The sequence below is a fragment of the Vicia villosa genome, unplaced genomic scaffold (genome assembly GCF_029867415.1).
Source record: "Vicia villosa cultivar HV-30 ecotype Madison, WI unplaced genomic scaffold, Vvil1.0 ctg.000011F_1_1, whole genome shotgun sequence".
NCBI lineage: Eukaryota > Viridiplantae > Streptophyta > Magnoliopsida > Fabales > Fabaceae > Vicia > Vicia villosa.
Window position 1 is genome coordinate 768,288 of NW_026704941.1, and position 10,141 is coordinate 778,428.

The 10,141-nt window shown below is 35.9% G+C and overlaps 1 protein-coding gene across 1 annotated transcript; it reads right to left on the reverse strand.

Annotated features, from left to right (window-relative positions):
* LOC131621795 (uncharacterized) lies at positions 1-3,606 on the reverse strand. The gene is made up of 3 exons (XM_058892835.1): positions 3,276-3,606; positions 2,596-2,978; positions 1-21 (listed from the first exon to the last, which is right to left on the reverse strand). Exons 1-3 carry the CDS (start codon positions 3,604-3,606, stop codon positions 1-3), a joined length of 735 nt encoding a protein of 244 aa, XP_058748818.1.
* Positions 3,607-10,141: the final 6,535 nt, after the last annotated feature.

A 10,141-nucleotide genomic window follows, 5' to 3' on the forward strand; every position in this document is an offset into this window, starting at 1 on the left:
TCACTTGGTGAGAGTCTCAACCTGTAAATCAAAATACGATATGGAGTAAAAAGTAAGTAACGTTTTATTTAAATACTGGTTTAATCTAGGAAGTGTTTACGTATACGTTTTTTATGGCAAGCTCATCCACAATCCTCTCTACCATGCTCGATGCTTCATTAACTCCAGCCGTCAATCTTGGTCCATCTCGAATAACATTTATTATTTCATAATTGATAATTTTGTAAGATATTCTTACATACACGTACATTTTTCTAAAGACTAAACTCATGGTGAACATTTCTTTGATGTGTCACTTCAATGAATTGTCTCTTGGTAGAATCTGGTGCTCGATCATTTAGAAAAAAGGGATGAAAAGGAGGAACAAGTTCCCCTGTATAGCTAACAGTAACCTCAACAAAGTATTCCTTGTGTCGGCTATATAGTCTTTGATAAGGTACAAAATTGATTGATCACATTACATAGTAACAAACAATTGAAAATTAAGACACAATAATTAAACAACACGCAACAAACATAAAATTTCTCATATTTATAAGAATTTTGAGGTTCAACAACAAATATAAAATAGCAAAATAAATGCATAAAAGAATACCGATATTTTTAACATGAAAAACCCCTTAATTTGGAAGTAAAAATCATGAGTCATCCAGACCAAAGAAATATCTCAGCTATAATCAATTTGAGGGTACAAGAGAGTCTTAAAGTGATTCACAAACAAGTGCTAACAACCGCAAATCGCAAAGCACAATTAACTTACATATAAGAATCAAAAAGCTGAAAAAATAACTCAAATCTGCAGCTCCAATGCGATGCCATATCTCTCAGTTCAGACCTTGTTTTCAAATTCTGAACAGTCAAAAGTTAGATATATGAGTTGCGAACATGCCCATAAAATTTCAGCTCGATCAACCGGTTAACGAATCTGAGATTGTCGATTTAGTGGGACGGGTGTAGAAAAAACGGGAATGAGTTTGTCTTATCTTTTCTCTCTTTTTGAATCCTTATTTTTCTCTATCTCTCTTAACCCTAAATTGACACTCTCCACTTGAATAAGTTAGATAAATTAACTATTGATATTTAGACTTTTCTCCCCGTAGAATGGGGAACCCAAACCCAACAACAACTTCTAAGTTCTTAGAATCTACTCTTTTAATTGAAATTATGCAAACTCATATCTAATATTTTCAATTCATTTAGCTAATTAAGTTCAACATTTTCATATTTTTATATTTCTAGTTATGCTCGTGACTAGTGATAGATACTTGTAGTGGACCATACTCTATTTATTGTCTTGTATTATGTTTCCCTCAACAAACAACAAAAACCAACAATGTTTGATAGTTACTTTCAACTATTTGTTTCCATCTCTTAGCTAGATTTGAAATCTTTTCTTGTCTTGTCTCTTTTCTAGTTCTGGCCCATAATTTGGCTCCATAAGTCTTTATTATTTTTGTACTAGTATAATGTACTCATGTAATAATTATAAGATTAACTAATTGAAGGGGTAAGTTGCCGAAAGCTATTGGTATAATTATAACTTTGAAGAATTTAGTTTTAGCTTTTTTGAAAAAGGGTTATTGCTTTTTGGTATTGGATTGGAAAGTGGTCAGAAAGCCTATTTATGTGCAGAAAGGAAAAGTTGAAGAGTTCAATTTTGTAGTGATTAATTGTATGGTAGAAAAATCTAATATTTCTAATACTTAGAGTAATAATGTCTTACTCCCCTAATTATGCTCTTTTTGTGGTCAAAATGGAAAATAAGTTATATTATCATTCATTCTTTAAATAAAAATACTCATTATTTTTTTTACCATATATGATGACACTTTGCATGATTACAAGTTTGTTAATTAGAACCATACACTCTAAAAACAATTTCTCAATGAATAATGAACCAAACGGAATGAGAAGTAGCAAACAGATTTATAAAGAGAGGAGCCACTAAACTAAATAGACTAGTCAATTGAGAGAAAAATAATTAAACAAAAGAACTAAGAAAAGAGAAGTAATATGTGTTGGTGCACAAAGAATAAAGATGATGATAAAGAGAATGAACAAAAGGAATAACGGCGCAAAGATTAATGAGAGAATAATGATGTATATTCTACTTGTGTTGTTAATAAATGATAGCTACTACAAGGCTATTTATACAAAAGAAAATTCTTGCCACATCAGCCCTAACAGCATAAACTTAGTGAACAAGTTTAAGGTACAAACAGTACAATACTACAAAATACTAAAGTACCCTTACTACTAAACAGCTAAGCTAATGGGACCCAGAAGATAACATCTTCTGGTCAACAACATCTTCTGAGTAACCATCAGAAGATCACAACATCTTTTGAGTAACCATCAGAAGATCAGCCCACATCAGAACTTCTGATGCTCATCTTCTGAATATTGAATTACTCTTCAATACCATCCCTTAATTCATATTCTTCAATCAAAGCTGACAACGCCAATTCCATCCCTCAAGAGCAGAAATTGATCCGTCTTGATCGCCTTCGTCAGAACATCTGCCATCTGCTTCTGGGTGCTGCAGTGTGCAACTTCTGATACTCCATTTAGAAATGCAGATTTCTCCTTGAAAACCCATCTGACGGTGATGGTTTTCTTATCCTTTGGAAGCTTAGTTAACTTCCAAGCCTTGTTTCCTTCTAAAGCCTCAAGTTCTTCTTTTATGGCATTCAGCCAACCTTTCTTCTCGAGTGCTTCTTCAATACCCAATAGTTCAGAATCTCCTTCTAATTCTGGAACCATATCTCCTTCTGGATTTTCTTTGGAAGTTTGACTACCACCAGAAGTTCCACCTTTGTTAACTTCTGGGTCTTGTTCAAAACCACCACCTTTAGAAGTTGGATCGCCTTCAGAAGCTCTGCCTTCAAAAGTTCCAACTTCATAATCTTTTCTTTCAGAATCATGACCACCGTCAGAAGCTGGACTACCTTCAGAAGCTCTGCCTTCAGAAGTTCCACCTTCAACGTCATGATTAACACCAGAAACATGATCATCTTTAGAAGCTTGTCCTCCAGAACCTATGTCTTCAGAGTTTTCCCTTCCAGAAGCATGACCACCACCAGATTCTTGATCATCATCAAAATCTGGATCAAAATCAGATTCACCATCTGACTCATCTTCAGAGTCTCCAGAAGATTCTTCATCTTCTCACTCTAACTCTTCTTCAGAACTTTCAAGTTCTGACTCATCTTCAGAAGCAGGATCTTCTTAAGATTCTGACTCATCTTCTGATTCTCCTTCAGACTCAGAATCACCTTCAGAATCTGACTTGTCTTCAGCTTCAGAGTCATCTTCTAACTCTGACTTATCTTCAGAAACCTCAAATTCTGACTCTTCTCCAGAATCTTCAAAGTCATCTTGTGATTCTGAATCATATAAAAATACTCCTTCAGAATACTCAGAGTTATCTTCTTCCCCTTCAGAATCAGAAAACGACAAACTCACAGGTTCCTCATCAGATTCATAAGCCATTAATAGCACAAGTTCATCATCAGAATCTCCTCTGGCTATTTTTGCTTCTTCTTTGTTTGACCAACAATCTTTAGCAAAGTGGCCAAACCTATTACAACAGTAACACTGAACCATTCTCTTGTCATACTTCTCCTTTCCCTTCTGATGTTTCTCCTCATCAGAATAGAAGACTTCTGACTTCTGCGACCTACCATGTTTTTTCAGCTTCTGGTCCTTCTTGACAAAAGAAGCCTTCAGAGCCTGCTCAACTTCCCTCTCAGAAGTTCTTTCAGTCAGACGCAACTCTTACGCCTCTAGACTACTTTGCAGCTCTTCTATTCTCATGATGTCCAGATCTTTAGAATGTTCAATACATACAACAATATAATCAAATTGAGGAGTAAGTGACCTCAATATCTTCTCTATGATTACTTGTTCAGAAAGAGTTTATCCATAAGCCTTCATCTCATTAGTGATCAAAATCACTCTAGAGATATACTCAGAGACTTTCTCATTGTTCTTCATGTTGAGATTCTCATATTGCTTTCTCAGGGATTGAAGCTTCACCTTCTTCACTGATACGTCACCACCGTAACACCTGACCAGTATATCCCACGCCTCCTTTGACGTCATAGAATCAGCAATCTTCTCAAACACATTCACATCCACACACTGATGGATGAAGAACAACGTCTTTTGATCTCTCTTCTTCGTCTCTCTCTGCGCTTCTCTTTGTTCTTCCGTTGCATCCGCTGCAACCGGAACATATCCTCCAGTGGCAAGATCTAGAACATCTTGAGCACCAAATAATACACGCATTTGAATCATCCATCTATTCCAGTTTTTACCATCAAGAACTGGAAGTTTAGTATTCAAATTGCTTCCACTCATCTTTAAACTTGTGCAGACAAAAAACAGATTTCACTCACACTCACACAGTGTTTCCCAACCCACAAACAACCAAGAAAAATATGATTCAACACAACTTTGTTTCCCAGAAACAAAATCAATCACACAGTCACACAAACTCACGTTCACTCGTGTTTCCCTGTGTTTGGAACCGGAGCTCTAGATACCAGTTGTTGGTGCACAAAGAATAAAGATGATGACAAAGAGAATGAACAAAAGGAATAACGGCGCAAAGATTAATGAGAGAATAATGATGTATATTCTACTTGTGTTGTTAATAAATGATAGCTACTACAAGGCTATTTATACAAAAGAAAATTCTTGCCATATCAGCCCTAACAGCATAAACTTAGTGAACAAGTTTAAGGTACAAACAGTACAATACTACAAAATACTAAAGCACCCTTACTACTAAACAGCTAAGCTAATGGGACCCAGAAGATAACACCTTCTGGTCAACAACATCTTCTGAGTAACCATCAGAAGATCACAACATCTTGTGAGTAACCATCAGAAGATCAGCCCACATCAGAACTTCTGATGCTCATCTTCTGAATATTGAATTACTCTTCAATAATATGCTACAAGACAAGAGCTACTAGAAAGAGGAGTAGCAGCAACAAAGATAAGTTGATATAAGAATTAAAAAAATGACATGACAATAAATTTTAAAGATATTTACTTGAACTCGCAATTGATGGTATTTATTTGGTGGTGGAATTGGGCTTTTCTTGTTTTGGGCTTAAGATCGGTCCATAATTTTTGTCCCCAAGGCTTGCTATGTCGTAGTAAATGAGAAGTCTTTCAAAAGTTGGATCGAGTGCGTCTGACTACGATTCCGTGTTGAGAAGTGGACAAGGTCCAGAGATAGAATTATTAAATGTCCATTTAATCATTGAGGCATCTGAGTGAATAGACACTAAAGGGTAAGTCTCATCTGAGTGAATAGACACTGAAGGGTAACCCCTTTCGAAGGGTAAGTCCCATCTCCTGGTACTCGCACCAATATTGGAACACCTTGGAGAAGGCTCAGACGGAAGGGTGAAGTTAAATCATCTATATATTGCTCCTTTTCAACTTCACCCTTCCGTCTGAGCCTTCTCCAAGGTGTTCCAATATTGGTGCGAGTACCAGGAGATGGCGTTGTCCCTCAAACTTTTATTCAACTCATTCTATGTATCCCATACTTCTAGGAATCCTTTCTGCATGCAAGGAATGATTTCTCTATGCTAATTGAATAAGATGTTAGGCGTTTATATGGACAATGGAAAGGTATGAAGGACCACATTATTCTGGTGACCCAGTTGAGTCTGTATGCTCACACTGCTTTCCGTAAGGTTCGTGATAGGGGTTCTATCCCTACTAGTGATTCTACCTCATTGTCCTCAAAGTGCAAGGAGAGAATAACCAATATTAGACTTGGAGCCATTTCGAACTAGATTCTCTCAATCATGTTGTCTCTAATGATAAACTGAGCCCAAAAGAGATGTCGATGAAGGAAGACCTAATAACCTTATGGGAACACCCGAGTTTCGAGGAGGGTAAGGGTCCTGGAGAAGTAGGTGCTTTTAAACACCAAAGATGGATCATTAATTCTTGGGATATCTTGGATGCTACCGGCATTGAGGTGAGGAGAGACCTTTTTGGTGAGGAAAGGAAATTTGCTTTATACTTATTTTGGTTTTCCTTGGATATTTTCTAATGGCTAACTACCTGTTCTATTTTTCATAGTATATGGCGTCCATAAGGAGTCTCAATGAGGGGAAGAAGGTCATGGAGGTTGTTGTTGCTTCTTATACCCATCCGCCTCTCTCAGTCCCACACCAGGCAGAGAAAGACCAGCCTTCTACAACCACTTTTACTTATTGGCCATCTACTACTAATGAGTCTCTACCTAAATCCCAGGTGTATCCAACCACTTCCAACCAAGGCGAGAGACGGAGCAAAAAGTCACATGAATGTCCCCCATTTGTATCTAATGACAATAATAAGCGGGGCCAAGATAAAAATCCTTGTGAAAATGAGGGATTGTGTAAAAGGTTTAAATCCTTTGGCTCCGGTGCTGTCGGGATTTCTCTATGAGTTCCTGATGTGATTGTTATCAAGTTCCTAGTTTCTCTTCCTCATATGGTTCCCCAGACCTCCTATGAGGCATATGCCTCTTTATTTGAGCAAGATGTTGCTTATATTCAAGGTCTTTATAACACTTGCTAGATGGAGTTAATGTCGCCAAAGTGGGGTATTTTCCCTCAGTAATCTACCCAAGGATAAATAATAGAGGAAGATAAAGTGTAAAACGTTTATTTGGGAGCGGACATTCCTTCAAGAAAAGGTGTCTAAACTCTAAGAGGAGTTGGAGAAGTCCCGGGAGGAAGCTAAAGGATGGTAGTAGGAGGCTGCAAAAGTTTTGGCCTTAAGAAGGAAGTGGAGATTCATGGTGCCCCGTCTGTCCTGGTGGCTAGAATTACTAAATTTTATGAGAAACTGGCCAAAAATGAAAAAGCTTGGAAAGAAGCCTAGGTTTCCGAAAAAGGTTGTCCTCCTAAGTGACTCTCGCTAGGAAGACTGTCGAAGAAGAAAAGGAGTCCCATCAGAAGCTGGAAAATGAGTGCAACGCTAATTTCAATTATTGCATCGTGAATTCCCTTGATGCTTTTTTATAGGTCCATAAAACAACTCAAAGTCCTTTGTACGAGGATATAAATTCTTCTAGAAAGGATGGGCATGCGAAAAAGGATCATTGATAGGGAGATTGTCAGTGACAACAAGGAGGTAGAGACGAATGGTGAAAAAGATGGTGATGAGGTAGAAAAGAGTGAGGAGCCTAATGGAGAGACATGATATTTTTAATCTTTGTTTAAGCAATACTTTGAGTCGTTGATGCATTTGTACTTTATTTCATATAGTTCTTTTTATATTACTTAGCAATTGATTCCCTGCTTGTGTTCCATGCCGACCAAAGACCTAATAACATGAGGCCCACTTATCTAACCTGCTCCATCAAGCCCAATGTATAAATAACTTCACATAGGGTTTCCAGGTGCACAATCTTTAATCTTCACCCGCTTTAGAGTTATCTTAAACCCTAAATTGACTTGGGAGTTGGAGTTCTAACCATGCAGGTACCCCCTCTAAACTGTCATATCAGAGACTAGAAACTTTGATTAAAGATCGACACTTATCAATAACATTGATTCAATATCAATGCTTACGACTCAAGAATCACCGTGATCGCAAGCCTCGATCCATGGTACCGCAGAATAGAATCACTCGCGAAGCTTCGTTCTATTGTAACTTTCGTGATCTCCTTCATTTTTGGTTTCACAACGGAATAAGGATGTCGTCTGTGGGAATCAACTTTTGATTCTTACAATTTCCACGAGGTCAAGTCTAATCCTTAAATCTAGAATTCAAAAGCATCTCAAGCGAAGGAGTCTAGATCCTACGGAGTTGACACCTCATATCTACGATGTTAGAGTCCATCAAACTCCAATTAGGCTACATTTGATCGATGATATAAATGTCAGACCATAGTGAAAGGATGTTCATAGATATCCACATATCCAGACGTATGACTGCCATTTTCTCACCAGTTAAGTTTGATTTAAGTTCAAGCTTAGTGTAAATTAAATACTAAAAACATGCATAGCCATTATGCAAAGTAGGATAAAAATCAGACAAACCAAATTTATGTTTCTCACAGGGGCATGGGTAACAAAAGCTGCAAGCATAATAAAGAGGATAGGGCAGAAAATTACATCAATTAGAAGTAGAGAACACAAGTTAATGGTAAGGAAGACATCAACCTGATGCAAAAGCAGTGCAATGAGACTACAAACATTGTAGAATATTGCTTCAATCCTAGGACTAAACAGATCACCAAAAGGACCAAACTAACATCTTAGAAGAAGACTATCCTATAAATGAGAAGAAATAAAAGCAGCACAATTAAAGCAATAATCAATGGAATAATATGGAATGGGGAAAAGACAAAGGGATATATACCTACTACACACCTAAGAATGGGGAGCAAAACAATCATGCCATTAAGAAAGTTAGAAGGTATAAGAAAAAGAACATCTTGAATGATGACAAACAAAATGTGGATAATCAATGGAATCAAAATAACATAAACCAAAATAGGGCAATTACTTGGTATAGTGAACAAGGATCGACCAATTGTTCGAAGGATAAAATGAATCTTATGAGCAAAGATGATAATACCAACCAATAACATGAAGAAAGCTCGTGTAAATATGTTCAATCTGGATATGAACTATGGTAGAACGAAAGGAAATTATTAGAGCAAGGAAAAAAAACAAAGGTAAGATATTTCATCAAGGCATAAATTTGGAGATAAGCGACAAGTTGAATAACATGCAGCACCAAATAAAAGATGATTATAAAAATAATAACATGCAACACAAAATAATACCGAATAATCAAAATACCTTGGACAAGATAAAGATTTCCGCTAATACTGACGTAAATCTAGCGATTAGAGAGGAGTGGAACATGGGTGCGTGGATAAAAAATAAGCATGAGGAAACCATTGCTAGGATGACCTAGAATCAAAGGGGTTTTAACAACCCCATAGAAGCAGAGTGAAAACCCGTCTTGAATATGGTCAATCTTGCGAAGAAGATGAAAATTAGGGATATAAAGATACACACTGAATGCAAAAGTGTAGTTGACACGATTGCTAAAAAGAGGATAAGATGTAATATGACTATGGAGAACAATATTATCAATAGTGATATTAATACAAGTATAAAGAAGAACGAGGATTTTGAATCAGAGCGAAAAGTACAAGGAAGGGAAGGAGAACGATAAAGCATGTGAAGCGAAGCAGTTGGATGAGGATAGAGCTCATCTAGGGATTTTGGTCGAAAATACGTACAAAGTACTAAGAACCATGAACAATTGGGCCCTTAGCTACATCAGTAGAGACAATAATCAAAGAACCCATTACTTGGTCAAAAAAGTCATAATTGAGAAAAATATGGTTTGTATTAATTCTGGACCAAAGTCCAATAGGATTTTGTGTCCTAATTAATTGAATGAGATGTTTTGTTTCAAAAAAAGGTCTTCAATATGTCATATTCATTGCGTATGAGATGTTGTCACTAGTTTACTCACACAATAGTCTATACATAATGTTGTTTTTTATTTGACATATTTGACTACCGATACTTGTAGAATAACATCCTTATATTTAATTAAATGTCACAATATACTTAATGTTTCATTTAACTGTTCAACTTTTTTATGAACTTTATTACTTTGAAACAAATATAATAAAGAAAACAATTTCAAAAAGTATTTTTAAATACAGTCATAAAACTATCTTTAGGTTTTAAACCATCATGTGTGACTAAAGAATTAATTTAAATTAATGTTTATTAAATATCTTAGAAATAAAAATCATATCAATAATAATCCACTAACTATAATTTTTTAGATAAATTTTATTCGATTCTCTTAAAAAGTTATTCAAACATACAATTCATACATGAAATGAATATTTATCATTAATCAATTAGTTATATTGAATCTTTTTAATATATTCTAAATAGAAATGAGAATACTTATAATATCCTAATTTCATCCAGACATGGTCCCTGGCGTTAAATGCCTCTAACGGAGTATGACGTGGTAGTCCACGTGGATTAAATTTTTTATTTTTTTAACTGTTTTTTACGGTGCTATTGGCATGACATGTGTAATCATTTTTTTACTGTGTAATTATTTTTAGTTTACC